The sequence below is a fragment of the Orbicella franksi genome, chromosome 2 (assembly GCF_964199315.1).
Source record: "Orbicella franksi chromosome 2, jaOrbFran1.1, whole genome shotgun sequence".
Classification (NCBI taxonomy): domain Eukaryota; kingdom Metazoa; phylum Cnidaria; class Anthozoa; order Scleractinia; family Merulinidae; genus Orbicella; species Orbicella franksi.
Genome location: NC_138146.1, coordinates 38,890,601 through 38,910,318, shown reverse-complemented (window position 1 = coordinate 38,910,318; position 19,718 = coordinate 38,890,601). Strand labels below are relative to the sequence as shown.

The following is a 19,718-nucleotide window of genomic DNA, read 5'->3' as shown; positions in this document are numbered from 1 at the left end:
GACACAAAAAACACTTACTTTTCTTTTGTAAGAAATGATGTTGTTTTATGACTTACCCGGAGAGATGCAAAGAAATATGGCAAAGGTGATGAACAAATTCCCCATGGAACTTGTTACAATCCTGGTCTCTGCACAATTTTGGCAAAGCGTATACAGGTGGACTTTTCAGTTAATGCGCTCCCACTAAAGTAACCAGCTACAGATACAAGTACATAATTTCGCGTGATAGCAGCTGTATGATTGCAGCTGGAGGACTACAGAAGACTTTGATATCGGTAATTGATAAGAGTTTAAAAACAATGCATATTGTTCTCAGAGATTTATAATATTACTTGAAGTATTGATCACTGCATTATTCTTTAAACCATCTATCTCATAAGGTTTTTCTGTATGCTATGTTGCTATTAAATTGAACTGGGATTTTATCAACAAATTTAGCCATACTGCAGATCTAACGGATGAATAATTTCATTGGACAAAAGGCTTTCTCGTAGAGACAGTGCTTCAGTTGCGCTATAAGGCATACCAGTATTGCGCGTTGTGGGAGGCAGTAGAGATCTTTATCCGTTACACGTTATAAACACGCGCAACATATCTGCATCGCACATTTTTGTTTTTGGAATACCAGCTTTAATTTTTCATTACCGTTACAAACTTTGTAATATCTTTCGTCTCATCTTTTATCTTCTTGCCTTTTTGTGTCGATTTCACTTATCTTTATTTCTTATCAGAGCGTAGTCAAACTTACAATCATAATTGAGACAGACAGTCTAAAACATATCATCAATATTCCAATGATTTAATAAGTTAAACTTTATTCTGAACCTCGGCAGATAGGCTGGGGGAATTAGGCCCATTGTACGTACTAACTGGATTGTAAATGGTTCCACAATTTCGAGGGGCATTAATTTTGCATATTTAATTTATTTTATTTTACACTTTGTTTAACGTTTTCATTCAAGTCAGTACTTGTACGAGGCTTAGCAAGAAGGAAATCACAACTTTGATCGCAGTAACACAGAGTCAGCGACTCAGCATGCTCACAAGCGCGCATGCCAGCAACAAGAGGGTGCTGACCGTTGGCAATGCACTACCGTCATTGCAAAGATTTGAATTGCAACATTCATGGAAGCATCCACCAGCGGCGGATATGCAATCTTTTTTGCTGAAAAACGGTTTACTAGATTTGTCATCACACATCCCCTTTGTTGCACAGCCTCTGTTTGCATAGTATATAGCTTGAGGCGGGCAAAAGTCACCATCTGGATCGCCAAACTCCACTACGGCTGAAAAACAAAACTCCTCTTCTTTCGTGCAGTTGATTTCCACCTTTACTTCTTTGCATTCATCCGGACGACACTTGATATTACTTGATAGTTACTGTTACTGTTACTGTTACTGTTACTGTTACTGTTACTGTTACTGTTACTGTTACTGTTACTGTTACTGTTACTGTTACTGTTACTGTTACTGTCACTGTTACTGTTACTGTCACTGTTACGGTTACTGTCATTGTCACAGTCACTGTCACTGTCACTGTCACTTTCACTGTCACTGTCACTGTTACTGTTACTGTTACTGTTACTGTTACTGTTACTGTTACTGTTACTGTTACTGTTACTGTGACTGTTACTGTGACTGTTACTGTGACTGTTACTGTTACTGTTACTGTTACTGTTACTGTTACTGTTACTGTGACTGTTACTGTGACTGTTACTGTTACTGTTACTGTTACTGTTACTGTTACTGTTACTGTTACTGTTACTGTTACTGTTACTGTTACTGTGACTGTGACTGTTACTGTGACTGTGACTGTTACTGTTACTGTTACTGTTACTGTTACTGTGACTGTTACTGTGACTGTTACTGTTACTGTTACTGTTACTGTTACTGTTACTGTTACTGTTACTGTTACTGTGACTGTTACTGTTACTGTTACTGTTACTGTTACTGTTACTGTTACTGTTACTGTTACTGTTACTGTGACTGTTACTGTTACTGTTACTGTTACTGTTACTGTTACTGTTACTGTTACTGTTACTGTGACTGTTACTGTTACTGTGACTGTTACTGTTACTGTTACTGTTACTGTTACTGTTACTGTGACTGTGACTGTTACTGTTACTGTTACTGTTACTGTTACTGTTACTGTTACTGTTACTGTTACTGTGACTGTGACTGTTACTGTTACTGTTACTGTTACTGTTACTGTTACTGTGACTGTTACTGTGACTGTTACTGTTACTGTTACTGTTACTGTTACTGTTACTGTTACTGTTACTGTTACTGTGACTGTTACTGTTACTGTTACTGTTACTGTTACTGTTACTGTTACTGTTACTGTGACTGTTACTGTGACTGTGACTGTTACTGTTACTGTTACTGTTACTGTTACTGTTACTGTGACTGTGACTGTTACTGTTACTGTTACTGTTACTGTTACTGTTACTGTTACTGTTACTGTTACTGTTACTGTTACTGTGACTGTTACTGTGACTGTTACTGTTACTGTTACTGTTACTGTTACTGTTACTGTGACTGTTACTGTGACTGTTACTGTTACTGTTACTGTTACTGTTACTGTTACTGTTACTGTTACTGTTACTGTTACTGTGACTGTTACTGTGACTGTTACTGTTACTGTTACTGTTACTGTTACTGTTACTGTGACTGTTACTGTTACTGTTACTGTTACTGTTACTGTTACTGTTACTGTGACTGTTACTGTGACTGTTACTGTTACTGTTACTGTTACTGTGACTGTTACTGTGACTGTTACTGTTACTGTTACTGTTACTGTTACTGTTACTGTTACTGTTACTGTGACTGTTACTGTGACTGTTACTGTTACTGTTACTGTTACTGTTACTGTTACTGTTACTGTTACTGTTACTGTTACTGTGACTGTTACTGTTACTGTTACTGTTACTGTTACTGTTACTGTTACTGTTACTGTTACTGTTACTGTGACTGTTACTGTTACTGTTACTGTTACTGTTACTGTTACTGTTACTGTTACTGTTACTGTGACTGTTACTGTTACTGTTACTGTTACTGTTACTGTTACTGTTACTGTGACTGTTACTGTTACTGTTACTGTTACTGTTACTGTGACTGTTACTGTGACTGTTACTGTGACTGTTACTGTTACTGTTACTGTTACTGTTACTGTTACTGTTACTGTTACTGTTACTGTTACTGTTACTGTGACTGTTACTGTGACTGTGACTGTTACTGTTACTGTTACTGTTACTGTTACTGTTACTGTGACTGTTACTGTGACTGTTACTGTTACTGTTACTGTTACTGTTACTGTTACTGTTACTGTTACTGTTACTGTGACTGTTACTGTGACTGTGACTGTTACTGTTACTGTTACTGTTACTGTTACTGTTACTGTTACTGTTACTGTGACTGTTACTGTTACTGTTACTGTTACTGTTACTGTTACTGTTACTGTGACTGTTACTGTGACTGTTACTGTGACTGTTACTGTTACTGTTACTGTTACTGTGACTGTTACTGTGACTGTTACTGTGACTGTTACTGTTACTGTTACTGTTACTGTTACTGTTACTGTTACTGTTACTGTTACTGTTACTGTGACTGTTACTGTGACTGTTACTGTTACTGTTACTGTTACTGTTACTGTGACTGTTACTGTGACTGTTACTGTTACTGTTACTGTTACTGTTACTGTGACTGTTACTGTGACTGTTACTGTGACTGTTACTGTTACTGTTACTGTTACTGTGACTGTGACTGTGACTGTTACTGTTACTGTTACTGTTACTGTTACTGTTACTGTTACTGTTACTGTGACTGTTACTGTGACTGTTACTGTTACTGTTACTGTTACTGTTACTGTTACTGTTACTGTTACTGTTACTGTGACTGTTACTGTTACTGTTACTGTTACTGTTACTGTTACTGTTACTGTTACTGTTACTGTGACTGTTACTGTTACTGTTACTGTTACTGTTACTGTTACTGTTACTGTTACTGTGACTGTTACTGTGACTGTTACTGTTACTGTTACTGTTACTGTTACTGTTACTGTGACTGTTACTGTTACTGTGACTGTTACTGTTACTGTTACTGTTACTGTTACTGTTACTGTGACTGTTACTGTGACTGTTACTGTTACTGTTACTGTTACTGTGACTGTTACTGTTACTGTTACTGTTACTGTTACTGTTACTGTTACTGTTACTGTTACTGTTACTGTGACTGTTACTGTTACTGTTACTGTTACTGTTACTGTTACTGTGACTGTTACTGTGACTGTTACTGTTACTGTTACTGTTACTGTGACTGTTACTGTGACTGTTACTGTTACTGTTACTGTTACTGTTACTGTTACTGTTACTGTGACTGTTACTGTGACTGTTACTGTGACTGTTACTGTTACTGTTACTGTTACTGTTACTGTTACTGTTACTGTTACTGTTACTGTGACTGTTACTGTTACTGTTACTGTTACTGTTACTGTTACTGTTACTGTTACTGTTACTGTTACTGTGACTGTTACTGTTACTGTTACTGTTACTGTTACTGTTACTGTTACTGTTACTGTTACTGTTACTGTGACTGTTACTGTTACTGTTACTGTTACTGTTACTGTTACTGTTACTGTTACTGTGACTGTTACTGTGACTGTTACTGTTACTGTTACTGTTACTGTTACTGTTACTGTTACTGTTACTGTTACTGTTACTGTTACTGTGACTGTGACTGTGACTGTGACTGTTACTGTTACTGTTACTGTTACTGTTACTGTTACTGTTACTGTGACTGTTACTGTTACTGTTACTGTTACTGTTACTGTTACTGTTACTGTGACTGTTACTGTGACTGTTACTGTTACTGTTACTGTTACTGTGACTGTTACTGTGACTGTTACTGTTACTGTTACTGTTACTGTTACTGTTACTGTTACTGTTACTGTGACTGTTACTGTGACTGTTACTGTTACTGTTACTGTTACTGTTACTGTTACTGTTACTGTTACTGTGACTGTTACTGTTACTGTTACTGTTACTGTTACTGTTACTGTTACTGTTACTGTGACTGTTACTGTTACTGTTACTGTTACTGTTACTGTTACTGTTACTGTTACTGTTACTGTTACTGTGACTGTTACTGTTACTGTTACTGTGACTGTTACTGTTACTGTTACTGTGACTGTTACTGTGACTGTTACTGTTACTGTTACTGTTACTGTTACTGTTACTGTTACTGTTACTGTTACTGTGACTGTTACTGTGACTGTTACTGTGACTGTTACTGTTACTGTTACTGTTACTGTTACTGTGACTGTTACTGTTACTGTTACTGTTACTGTTACTGTTACTGTTACTGTTACTGTTACTGTTACTGTTACTGTTACTGTTACTGTGACTGTGACTGTTACTGTTACTGTTACTGTTACTGTGACTGTTACTGTTACTGTTACTGTTACTGTTACTGTTACTGTTACTGTTACTGTTACTGTTACTGTGACTGTTACTGTTACTGTTACTGTTACTGTTACTGTTACTGTGACTGTTACTGTTACTGTTACTGTGACTGTTACTGTTACTGTTACTGTTACTGTGACTGTGACTGTTACTGTTACTGTTACTGTTACTGTTACTGTTACTGTTACTGTTACTGTTACTGTTACTGTGACTGTTACTGTTACTGTTACTGTTACTGTTACTGTTACTGTTACTGTGACTGTTACTGTGACTGTTACTGTTACTGTTACTGTTACTGTTACTGTTACTGTTACTGTTACTGTTACTGTGACTGTTACTGTGACTGTTACTGTTACTGTTACTGTTACTGTTACTGTTACTGTTACTGTTACTGTGACTGTTACTGTTACTGTTACTGTTACTGTTACTGTTACTGTTACTGTTACTGTTACTGTTACTGTGACTGTTACTGTTACTGTTACTGTTACTGTTACTGTGACTGTTACTGTGACTGTTACTGTTACTGTTACTGTTACTGTTACTGTTACTGTGACTGTTACTGTGACTGTTACTGTTACTGTTACTGTTACTGTGACTGTTACTGTTACTGTTACTGTTACTGTTACTGTGACTGTTACTGTTACTGTTACTGTTACTGTTACTGTTACTGTTACTGTTACTGTTACTGTTACTGTGACTGTGACTGTTACTGTTACTGTTACTGTTACTGTTACTGTTACTGTGACTGTTACTGTTACTGTTACTGTTACTGTTACTGTTACTGTTACTGTTACTGTTACTGTTACTGTGACTGTTACTGTTACTGTTACTGTTACTGTTACTGTTACTGTTACTGTTACTGTTACTGTGACTGTGACTGTTACTGTTACTGTTACTGTTACTGTTACTGTTACTGTTACTGTGACTGTTACTGTTACTGTTACTGTTACTGTTACTGTTACTGTTACTGTTACTGTTACTGTTACTGTGACTGTTACTGTTACTGTTACTGTGACTGTGACTGTTACTGTTACTGTTACTGTTACTGTTACTGTGACTGTGACTGTTACTGTTACTGTTACTGTTACTGTTACTGTTACTGTTACTGTTACTGTTACTGTTACTGTTACTGTGACTGTTACTGTTACTGTTACTGTTACTGTTACTGTTACTGTGACTGTTACTGTTACTGTTACTGTTACTGTGACTGTTACTGTTACTGTTACTGTTACTGTTACTGTTACTGTTACTGTTACTGTTACTGTTACTGTTACTGTTACTGTTACTGTTACTGTGACTGTGACTGTGACTGTTACTGTTACTGTTACTGTTACTGTGACTGTTACTGTTACTGTTACTGTTACTGTTACTGTTACTGTTACTGTTACTGTTACTGTTACTGTTACTGTTACTGTGACTGTTACTGTTACTGTTACTGTTACTGTTACTGTTACTGTGACTGTTACTGTTACTGTTACTGTTACTGTTACTGTTACTGTTACTGTGACTGTTACTGTTACTGTTACTGTTACTGTTACTGTTACTGTTACTGTGACTGTTACTGTTACTGTTACTGTTACTGTTACTGTTACTGTTACTGTTACTGTTACTGTGACTGTGACTGTTACTGTTACTGTTACTGTTACTGTTACTGTTACTGTGACTGTTACTGTGACTGTGACTGTTACTGTTACTGTTACTGTTACTGTTACTGTTACTGTTACTGTTACTGTTACTGTTACTGTTACTGTTACTGTTACTGTTACTGTTACTGTGACTGTGACTGTGACTGTTACTGTTACTGTTACTGTTACTGTGACTGTGACTGTTACTGTTACTGTTACTGTTACTGTTACTGTTACTGTGACTGTTACTGTTACTGTTACTGTTACTGTTACTGTTACTGTTACTGTTACTGTGACTGTTACTGTTACTGTTACTGTTACTGTTACTGTTACTGTTACTGTTACTGTTACTGTTACTGTTACTGTGACTGTTACTGTTACTGTTACTGTTACTGTTACTGTTACTGTTACTGTGACTGTTACTGTGACTGTTACTGTTACTGTTACTGTTACTGTTACTGTTACTGTTACTGTTACTGTTACTGTGACTGTTACTGTGACTGTTACTGTTACTGTTACTGTTACTGTTACTGTTACTGTTACTGTTACTGTTACTGTGACTGTTACTGTTACTGTTACTGTTACTGTTACTGTTACTGTTACTGTTACTGTGACTGTTACTGTTACTGTTACTGTTACTGTTACTGTTACTGTTACTGTGACTGTTACTGTTACTGTTACTGTTACTGTTACTGTTACTGTTACTGTGACTGTTACTGTTACTGTTACTGTTACTGTGACTGTTACTGTTACTGTTACTGTTACTGTTACTGTTACTGTGACTGTTACTGTTACTGTTACTGTTACTGTTACTGTTACTGTTACTGTTACTGTGACTGTTACTGTTACTGTTACTGTTACTGTTACTGTGACTGTGACTGTTACTGTTACTGTTACTGTTACTGTTACTGTTACTGTTACTGTTACTGTTACTGTGACTGTTACTGTTACTGTTACTGTTACTGTTACTGTTACTGTTACTGTTACTGTTACTGTGACTGTTACTGTTACTGTTACTGTTACTGTTACTGTTACTGTTACTGTTACTGTGACTGTTACTGTTACTGTTACTGTTACTGTTACTGTGACTGTGACTGTTACTGTTACTGTTACTGTTACTGTGACTGTTACTGTTACTGTTACTGTTACTGTTACTGTTACTGTGACTGTTACTGTTACTGTTACTGTTACTGTTACTGTTACTGTTACTGTTACTGTTACTGTGACTGTTACTGTTACTGTTACTGTTACTGTTACTGTTACTGTGACTGTTACTGTTACTGTTACTGTTACTGTGACTGTTACTGTTACTGTTACTGTTACTGTTACTGTTACTGTTACTGTTACTGTTACTGTGACTGTTACTGTTACTGTTACTGTTACTGTTACTGTTACTGTTACTGTGACTGTGACTGTTACTGTTACTGTTACTGTTACTGTTACTGTTACTGTTACTGTTACTGTGACTGTTACTGTTACTGTTACTGTTACTGTTACTGTTACTGTTACTGTTACTGTGACTGTTACTGTTACTGTTACTGTTACTGTTACTGTTACTGTTACTGTTACTGTTACTGTTACTGTTACTGTGACTGTTACTGTTACTGTTACTGTTACTGTTACTGTTACTGTTACTGTTACTGTGACTGTTACTGTTACTGTTACTGTTACTGTGACTGTTACTGTTACTGTTACTGTTACTGTTACTGTTACTGTTACTGTTACTGTTACTGTGACTGTTACTGTGACTGTGACTGTTACTGTTACTGTTACTGTTACTGTGACTGTGACTGTTACTGTTACTGTTACTGTTACTGTTACTGTTACTGTTACTGTTACTGTTACTGTTACTGTTACTGTTACTGTTACTGTGACTGTGACTGTTACTGTTACTGTTACTGTGACTGTGACTGTTACTGTTACTGTTACTGTGACTGTTACTGTTACTGTTACTGTTACTGTTACTGTTACTGTTACTGTTACTGTTACTGTGACTGTGACTGTGACTGTTACTGTTACTGTTACTGTTACTGTTACTGTTACTGTTACTGTGACTGTGACTGTGACTGTTACTGTTACTGTTACTGTTACTGTTACTGTTACTGTTACTGTTACTGTGACTGTGACTGTTACTGTTACTGTTACTGTTACTGTTACTGTTACTGTTACTGTGACTGTTACTGTTACTGTTACTGTTACTGTTACTGTTACTGTTACTGTTACTGTTACTGTTACTGTGACTGTTACTGTTACTGTTACTGTTACTGTGACTGTTACTGTTACTGTTACTGTTACTGTGACTGTTACTGTTACTGTTACTGTTACTGTGACTGTTACTGTTACTGTTACTGTTACTGTTACTGTTACTGTTACTGTTACTGTTACTGTTACTGTGACTGTTACTGTGACTGTTACTGTTACTGTTACTGTTACTGTTACTGTTACTGTTACTGTTACTGTTACTGTGACTGTTACTGTTACTGTTACTGTTACTGTTACTGTTACTGTTACTGTAACTGTGACTGTTACTGTTACTGTTACTGTGACTGTTACTGTTACTGTTACTGTTACTGTTACTGTTACTGTTACTGTTACTGTGACTGTTACTGTTACTGTTACTGTTACTGTTACTGTGACTGTTACTGTTACTGTTACTGTTACTGTTACTGTTACTGTTACTGTTACTGTTACTGTTACTGTTACTGTGACTGTTACTGTTACTGTTACTGTTACTGTTACTGTTACTGTTACTGTGACTGTTACTGTTACTGTTACTGTTACTGTGACTGTTACTGTTACTGTTACTGTTACTGTGACTGTTACTGTTACTGTTACTGTTACTGTTACTGTTACTGTTACTGTTACTGTTACTGTTACTGTTACTGTTACTGTTACTGTTACTGTTACTGTTACTGTGACTGTTACTGTTACTGTTACTGTTACTGTTACTGTTACTGTTACTGTTACTGTTACTGTTACTGTGACTGTTACTGTTACTGTTACTGTTACTGTGACTGTTACTGTTACTGTTACTGTTACTGTTACTGTTACTGTTACTGTTACTGTGACTGTTACTGTTACTGTGACTGTTACTGTTACTGTTACTGTTACTGTTACTGTGACTGTGACTGTTACTGTTACTGTTACTGTTACTGTTACTGTTACTGTGACTGTGACTGTGACTGTTACTGTTACTGTTACTGTTACTGTTACTGTTACTGTGACTGTTACTGTTACTGTTACTGTTACTGTTACTGTTACTGTTACTGTGACTGTTACTGTTACTGTGACTGTTACTGTTACTGTTACTGTGACTGTTACTGTTACTGTTACTGTTACTGTTACTGTGACTGTTACTGTTACTGTTACTGTGACTGTTACTGTTACTGTGACTGTTACTGTTACTGTTACTGTGACTGTGACTGTTACTGTTACTGTTACTGTTACTGTTACTGTTACTGTTACTGTGACTGTGACTGTTACTGTTACTGTTACTGTTACTGTTACTGTGACTGTTACTGTTACTGTTACTGTTACTGTTACTGTTACTGTGACTGTTACTGTGACTGTGACTGTTACTGTTACTGTTACTGTTACTGTTACTGTTACTGTTACTGTTACTGTTACTGTTACTGTTACTGTTACTGTTACTGTTACTGTTACTGTTACTGTTACTGTGACTGTGACTGTTACTGTTACTGTGACTGTTACTGTTACTGTGACTGTTACTGTTACTGTTACTGTTACTGTTACTGTTACTGTGACTGTTACTGTTACTGTTACTGTTACTGTTACTGTTACTGTTACTGTTACTGTGACTGTTACTGTTACTGTGACTGTTACTGTTACTGTTACTGTTACTGTTACTGTTACTGTTACTGTTACTGTTACTGTTACTGTTACTGTTACTGTGACTGTGACTGTTACTGTTACTGTTACTGTTACTGTTACTGTTACTGTTACTGTTACTGTGACTGTTACTGTTACTGTTACTGTTACTGTTACTGTTACTGTTACTGTTACTGTTACTGTTACTGTTACTGTTACTGTGACTGTTACTGTTACTGTTACTGTTACTGTTACTGTTACTGTTACTGTTACTGTTACTGTTACTGTTACTGTTACTGTGACTGTTACTGTTACTGTGACTGTTACTGTTACTGTGACTGTTACTGTTACTGTTACTGTTACTGTTACTGTTACTGTTACTGTTACTGTTACTGTTACTGTTACTGTGACTGTTACTGTTACTGTTACTGTTACTGTTACTGTTACTGTGACTGTTACTGTTACTGTTACTGTTACTGTTACTGTTACTGTTACTGTTACTGTTACTGTGACTGTTACTGTTACTGTTACTGTTACTGTTACTGTTACTGTTACTGTTACTGTTACTGTTACTGTTACTGTTACTGTGACTGTTACTGTTACTGTTACTGTTACTGTTACTGTTACTGTTACTGTTACTGTTACTGTTACTGTTACTGTGACTGTTACTGTTACTGTGACTGTTACTGTTACTGTGACTGTTACTGTTACTGTTACTGTTACTGTTACTGTTACTGTTACTGTTACTGTTACTGTTACTGTTACTGTGACTGTTACTGTGACTGTTACTGTTACTGTTACTGTTACTGTTACTGTTACTGTTACTGTTACTGTTACTGTTACTGTTACTGTTACTGTTACTGTTACTGTGACTGTTACTGTTACTGTTACTGTTACTGTTACTGTTACTGTTACTGTTACTGTTACTGTGACTGTTACTGTTACTGTGACTGTTACTGTTACTGTTACTGTTACTGTTACTGTTACTGTTACTGTGACTGTTACTGTTACTGTGACTGTTACTGTTACTGTTACTGTTACTGTTACTGTTACTGTTACTGTGACTGTTACTGTTACTGTTACTGTTACTGTTACTGTTACTGTTACTGTTACTGTTACTGTGACTGTTACTGTTACTGTGACTGTTACTGTTACTGTTACTGTTACTGTGACTGTTACTGTTACTGTTACTGTTACTGTTACTGTTACTGTTACTGTTACTGTTACTGTGACTGTTACTGTTACTGTGACTGTTACTGTTACTGTTACTGTTACTGTGACTGTTACTGTTACTGTTACTGTGACTGTTACTGTGACTGTTACTGTTACTGTGACTGTTACTGTTACTGTGACTGTTACTGTTACTGTTACTGTTACTGTTACTGTTACTGTTACTGTTACTGTTACTGTTACTGTTACTGTGACTGTTACTGTTACTGTGACTGTTACTGTTACTGTTACTGTTACTGTTACTGTTACTGTTACTGTTACTGTTACTGTTACTGTTACTGTGACTGTTACTGTGACTGTTACTGTTACTGTGACTGTTACTGTTACTGTGACTGTTACTGTTACTGTTACTGTTACTGTTACTGTTACTGTTACTGTTACTGTTACTGTTACTGTTACTGTTACTGTTACTGTGACTGTTACTGTTACTGTTACTGTTACTGTTACTGTTACTGTTACTGTTACTGTTACTGTGACTGTTACTGTTACTGTGACTGTTACTGTTACTGTTACTGTTACTGTTACTGTTACTGTTACTGTGACTGTTACTGTTACTGTGACTGTTACTGTTACTGTTACTGTTACTGTTACTGTTACTGTTACTGTTACTGTTACTGTTACTGTGACTGTTACTGTTACTGTTACTGTTACTGTTACTGTGACTGTTACTGTTACTGTTACTGTTACTGTGACTGTTACTGTTACTGTTACTGTTACTGTTACTGTTACTGTTACTGTTACTGTTACTGTGACTGTTACTGTTACTGTGACTGTTACTGTTACTGTTACTGTTACTGTGACTGTTACTGTTACTGTTACTGTTACTGTGACTGTTACTGTTACTGTTACTGTTACTGTGACTGTTACTGTTACTGTTACTGTGACTGTTACTGTTACTGTTACTGTTACGGCTACGGCTACGGCTACGGCTACGGCTACGGCTACGGCTACGGCTACGGCTACGGTTACTGTTACTGTTACGGCTACGGCTACGGCTACGGCTACGGCTACGGCTACGGCTACGGTTACTGTTACTGTTACTTGAATAATAATGTGCGTGATGGTGAAAGTTTCGCCGATCGAAGGCGAACATCTTCCACTGCCAAATATACGCTTTTACTAAACTTCAACTCTAATTCATGCTCAGACGCTTGAATCTTAAATCGTGACAACCTTTTTTGCTTTTCTTGTTAAAGTCGGATTACTGGAAATGGTCACAACAACTCAATGCTAAAATCGTTGTATTGTCATCAAGTTTATGCTTTAAAACATAAACTACCATGCAGAAAGTATGTATAAGTGAAAAACGTTCAGGTTTGTTGAGAGAATTTGATTGCTGTACTCAAGAAATCCAATTCTCACTTGTTCGCTACGATGAAATTTGTACTTTCACATAAGGATGTAGTTCTTGGAGAACGTATGTCGTTTTATTTCCATGATAACAAAAGAAACGATGTCCGTACCCTACCGCAACAAAACAATGAAACACAAAAAAAGAACGCACTATTCAGTAATTTAGGTGCCCTTTTTTTACTGAGCTGAGCATCATTCAATGGAATTTAGTTTGTTTATTTCATTAAAGAAACTGAAGTTTGGTGGTTCATTTGGCTCAATATAAACCAAAGAAAAAATCGAACATTCTGTATTAAACAAATATACATATAGTTCAAAACCTTCCCTCAGAAAAGCGAGTAATTAATTGTTGGACGCGGTTTCACACTGTATACATAGCTCCTTCAACATCATCGTTGGGCTGTAATATTTAAATATCTGTATTTTTGGTCTTGTCACTGAATATCCTTAGTCAAATCCCAGGCAATAGAGCCCGACTGCGTCGTATCTTAAAAAAATCACAAACTATAAGAATCTGGTCCAATTCCGATAATATTTTTTCTATAGGGTATTTTTTCTTATCTCGTACCTGACGTCACAAAAGCCACTTTTTAGGCAAAGGGCTTTGTCTTTCTACGCCCCAAAAGTTTGTGAATGTTCTACCTCTAAAACTGTAGCTACTATAAGAAATTTACAAATTCAAACAATTGCATGAAATCAGACTTACTCGACATAAGAATTGTGTTTATAGAGGCTGATCATTAATTATAGGACTTGCCTGACCATCTTCTTCTGAATGACTTTCTTCCTCCAGTTCGACAAACTGACCATTAACCGGTTCCTTGTAGTTATATCACTGAAAGATATTGCTAAGTGATGATAGAAGGCTGGTGTAGCCTCCCGGCAGGCTCGCATGCACTGTGGCACGACCAAATGCAAGCAGTGTGACGAGTTAAAGCCTCTAATCATTTCAATTGGCAGGACCCTCGATCAGCGGCTCGATTTTATGAAATAAAACCTTTAATTAACTTCTCTGAAATTAAAACCTCGCGAAATATCGCGCTAACCCGAAATCGAGAAATTAAGTACGCGCGAAAATAAGTACGAGTAAAGTAGACAAATGACAATAACATGAGCCTTTTTTGATATGTGGCAGCTTAAGACAGATGCTGAAAAAAAAAACCGGCATGTTTAAGGGGAAAAAAGCGCTATGCAATATTATATTGACACATTCAGGCATCTTGTAATAATTACGTCCTAATTACCTAATTACCATCGTCATCATCATCTTCACCATCGTCCCTAATAAGGCTAAGAACTATCCAGACTTTTGCTGTTCTATTCTTAGAAATAACAGGTAATATAAGAACTTAAGGTAATAGGTAAATTGGATTTTACTGCATAAATCTGAAAGACAACAGTATTTAAAAGCGTGTACCACGTAAATATTTTCAGTACCTTACATTTTTACTCTTTTCAATTCCAATGGGAACAATTTTACGATAGTAAAACCAGTTTTAATTAAGAACTAGAAAACATGTTCCGTGTTTCTATCGAGTTACAGGAACACGAGTGGAAGTTTGAGAGAACGAGAAATGCTGTAGGAACACGAGCAGACAGGCGAGTGTTTCCACAGCTTTTTCGAGTTCTCCCAAACTTTCACGAGCGTTTCTATAACTCGATAGAAACATGAACAAAATGTTTTCTTTTAGAAAATACCGCGACAAAAAAGAAAACAGCTTGTTTATTTTGATCATCAAAATGTAAATTCTCTTTGCTTGCGCCATCGTTACGTCAGTGTTTCCGTCGAGTTATAGAAACACGTTTGCTAACCAATCAGCGCACGAACTATGGCAGACAACGAATTATGGCAATTCGGAATATTAATTATGGCAATGTTTCACTGTTATTTTAGACAGGTTTGATATTACAAAATGAAACAAACATTTTGCAATTTACGACAGATGTAACACACAGGGAACAACGGAACAACACTTTTGTTAAACTTTATTATCCCATTTAGAATTTTTAGCTGTGTACTTGGGTGAGAAGCCTAACTCCCTACTTGTGGACATATGTATCTCAAACTGGGTTTTTGCGCCGGCAATTTTGAGGAATTGTTGCTAACATTCGTCACTTAAAACAATAATCTATTGTTAGATAATTACGAGGCCTTGTTTGACTTCTATTCATAAAAGAGATAGGTGGAAGACAAAACGTCACAGATCACACCCGGTATTCAAAAGGCAGAACCCCAACCTATAAGGAAGCTTAAACTGCTCTACTGAGAAAAACATCTTTTCTTCAGGTAAGTTACCTTTGTTGGAGAACTTTTAACATTAACAACTACTTAACATACTGCTCTCTATTTTATCGCTGCAATGCTAAAGACGTGGTACAAGATAACTTCTTTCTGAAATCCGTTCCCGTTTGTTTCCCAAAATAGAATTTAAGACCATGTAACATATTTTTTGAGACAAAAAAATTAAGCCAGTCCGAAAACTAATTATCAGCAAAATAACCAGATATCTTCAAACAATGAAAGGGTTTTCTTACGGGGGAAATAGTTCTCGCTTTGCTTCCCTTAAAATTATTATTATAATTTCAAGGTTGTCATCAAGCACAAGCTTATTCTTCAGGTGATAGCTAACAAAGGACAGCATGTTTAAAAAACGTTCACCGCATTATGGGCTACGTGTTATACGAGAGTTTTTAATGTCAGTTTTCAATATGCTGTTCCTCTTCTTTAGTGGAAATAAAGGGAGATGAAAATAAGTTTAAGACTGATGAACTACATGCATTGTTAAATATTGAAACGTTTTAGCGTCACCTGCACACCAAAACGAGCCTCTGAAAATTCTTTAATATCGCATGTTTGCTCACAGACAACCACAAAATGCTACTTTACAACTTTTAAATCCCCTTAGAAACAAGGAACGTTGAAGCCTTACTCAGTGTGGAAACTCGTCCAACAGCATGACTAAACTCGTGGTTATCACTGTCGTAATGCTTTATTTTTCCCAAGGTAAGCAGCACCCTATTCTTGGTATGTAAGTGTTTGCGTGTTAGTGTTTCTTCCTCCTTTCTTCTCATTTGTTTAGTCCATCTGTTTTCAGAAGCTAACTATTTTAATACCGAACATGTAATACGTTCTGCCTTCTGAATTAAAACCACACGGCAAATATACGGCAAGGTGCATCCGGCTGTTCTTTTCATTTCGTGATTTGCGGATACGTACATATTGTAACGACCATGTGTGAAGGCAAAATCTCTCGCTCACTCGATCAGTTTATCGATTCCTATAAATCGCTTTTGTTACCCAACTTTGTCAAGACTTGAGCATATGTTTGATAGGTTTTGTTGAGCTGATGAAATGGCAGCCTTCGTGCCTTAAAATTGTTGACTGCTGTAAAAGAAGCCGTTGGCAATCCTGGAAGCCATTAAAGTGTTCTTTTTTTTTTTCTTTTGCGAAATCATTCCTTTCGAGTTTATTCTTCAGTCAAATTTAAGAGACGTCAAGTTTCATTTAAGAACTGACCAATAATTGCCTCTCATTCAAACGAAAAAAGGTTCGATTTCAACACCACTTCTAAAATGTTCAAAGCAACATCTTGCAAATGGGTCAAAAATAATAATAATAATAATAATAATAATAATAATAGGCTATTATTAGTATTTATCACTAGCGTTTCAAGGCTGACTTTTTAAACTGACTTTGTTATGCTAATATTTATATCAAAACCTTTTTGTTCAAAATTATTGAACGTTTTGCGATTTTTTGGATACCAAACGGTCATTTCTAATACAAACGTGGTTTTTATCAAATATCTGTGTCTTCGGTCATAACAATGCAAATGAGAGCTTACTATGCAATGTCAAATATCGGTTTTAGCTAATCATTTTCGTGAATCTGGGAGTTCCCATTCCCTGCGAGACACGCAGCAATATAGTAAAAGGTAATATGAACAAAATTGCTTTAAGGATGATTCTTATGTTCCTTCAAAAAGTTTCTCAGAACCAACTAGTATTTAACATTAAATTGTGAACTCAGGGATCTTTGATCTTTAAAGATTCCGTACAATTTTTCAGTTAAGTGACGCTTCCAAAGTATTCCAAGCAAAAAATTAACAACAACAATCTTTATTTGTACTCCATCTCATGTCTACTAGCTAACTGCACAAAATATCAGTAATAAAATGAGAGTACTGTTTGCCTGGAACAACCATAGGGGTTGGCGGAGCCAGGCAGCTAGTTGACATCAGCATTACATGTAAATAAATTACAGGTCAGTTTGAACCAGTTGCTTTTCCATTTTATCTTTACATTTCCTTTCTTTTGTTCATTGATGGAAGTAGCTTAGTAGATAGAAAACGTTATTCGCAAGTTCCTACTTTTGTATTTAAATTAGATAAACGTATGAATTATCCTGCAATTTTCAGTTACTGACGACAATCTGTTCGTTGCAGCTTCTGGACTCAACAAGTGCTACAGTTGCAACAGTACAGAGAGTATGGATGACTGCAACAAACATAAAAAGAAGATATCTTGTCCAGCCAATACTGAGGGGTGCAGTATGCTCTCTGTCACGTATAAAGCTGACAACGTCGAAATCAAATCGTTCAAGAAATTCTGTGCCACAAAGGCGCAATGCAAAAACCCAGATGTACAATGGCAACGGTGCTCCCATAATGATGGGAAACCTTGCACCTTTCAATGCTGCGTGAATACCGATCTCTGTAATTGAGGTCATACAGTGCCACTGGTCAGCACCTTACTCATGTTTGCCTGTCCAAGGACAAGAAGTCTCCAACGTGTTGTAGGAATCACAATCAAGATTCAATTCATTGTTGTCAGCGCAATCTTTATGATCAAGTGACGAAAGTTGCAATAAAACACTGAATAATACTCTCGTTACAGTATTAAAACAATCCCTTTCCTCTCTTCGCGAGTAATACTCCTCGATCCCAGCTTCAATTTTCAAAGTCGTTTTAACTGATACCGATTAGTCAAATGATCACCGAGCCACGAGTAAACGCAGGGTTAACAAGGTCGGATTTTAATCGAGATACCGGCGTTGATTTGAAGCCAACACTAATGTAGTCTTTGACACAGACGTTCTTTTGGCTCGTCATGAGTCATGAAAACATCTGCGTATGAGGCTAATGTTAAACACATAGTCATTCCACCAACTCTCAGATAGGCTCAAACAGACTTTGCTGTGTAACAACTAACTCCTCGAACCACTGATCACCATAAGCATCCGCCGCCTGGATAGCTCAGTTGGTAGAGCCCCAGGCTGCTGTGCGGGAGGTAGAAGGCTCGAGCCCCAGACCGGACCAACACTCAGGGTCTTAAAATAACTGAGGAGAATGTGCTACCTTTGTAATTACATCTGCAGGGGACGTCAAAAACTCACACACTTATGGCAAAAGATAGGGCATTGAGTTCCCAGTGTTTTAGTCTGGCTTTGTCTCACGGGTCGGTGCCTCACATAGGGTTAACCTCATTGCTCCTTTCGATTCCCCCTTGGACAGAATTGTCCAAGAAAAATTGTGTAAAATTCTCTACGACATAACATTTCAAGGATTTCTACTCTTATTATGTTCCGGTTAAGTCTTACTGCACCCGTGGACTTTTAGTATTAAATTATGACAAGATAGAAAGGTTGGTAAAATTGATCAAAAAATAATGTTTTTTATCATATGTGTGGTACCAAGAGTAGACCTAAATCTTCTCTCGGTAGTATTTAATTTGCACTCTTGCGCTCTGAATGAAATGTAATAATAATAATAATAATAATAATAATAATTTTATTTATCCTGGTAAAAACCGGTCAATCGATCAAGATATAGATTGACTGGTATTAATCGGTGACCAGTATAAAAAGCATCAAAAAAGTCAATAAAGAATTACAGGCATAGAATTTACAATTACAAATCTAAAAAGTATAAATTATATACAAAAATTAAAATTTAAATTGTACAAGTGTGATTTGCACTATCCATGTTTATTAGGTAAGTGAATGTTTTGCCTTTAAATTGTGTAAGTGTTGTGAGCTCGCAAATCTCTCTTGGCAGTTTGTTCCAGGCACTCGCAGCCGAAAACTTAAACGAGGTCTGTCCACATTTGGTCTTAACTTGTGGTAGATCTAATAATGTGGGATCTCTAAAGGATCGACAATGTCTCTGTGATCGTTTCATTAAGTAAATGTATTTACATTCGACGAAGCTGAACTGTTAGTGAC

The 19,718-nt window shown here is 36.6% G+C and overlaps 1 protein-coding gene across 2 annotated transcripts; it reads left to right on the top strand.

Moving 5' to 3' along the window:
• The first annotated feature begins 14,792 nt into the window (after positions 1-14,792).
• On the top strand, positions 14,793-19,093 carry LOC145470207 (uncharacterized). Of its 2 annotated transcripts, XM_081454049.1 has the most exons (3): positions 14,793-15,782; positions 16,402-16,499; positions 17,941-19,093. In XM_081454049.1, the coding sequence occupies exons 2-3, from the start codon at positions 16,451-16,453 to the stop codon at positions 18,216-18,218; spliced, it is 327 nt and encodes a 108-aa protein (XP_081310175.1). In that variant the 5' UTR covers positions 14,793-15,782; positions 16,402-16,450; the 3' UTR covers positions 18,219-19,093. The 2 variants fall into 2 exon arrangements, with proteins under 2 accessions (XP_081310175.1, XP_081310168.1); XM_081454042.1 differs by having other exon boundaries at positions 14,793-16,499.
• The last annotated feature ends 625 nt before the right edge of the window (positions 19,094-19,718 follow it).

What these genes read in the sequence shown, in the direction of transcription:
- LOC145470207 (XM_081454049.1), top strand. Translation starts at nt 16,451, where the DNA reads ATGACTAAACTCGTGGTTATCACTGTCGTAATGCTTTATTTTTCCCAA. An exon ending in AATGCTTTATTTTTCCCAAG is followed by an intron (nt 16,500 to 17,940) that starts GTAAGCAGCACC and finishes TGTTCGTTGCAG; the next exon opens with CTTCTGGACTCAACAAGTGC.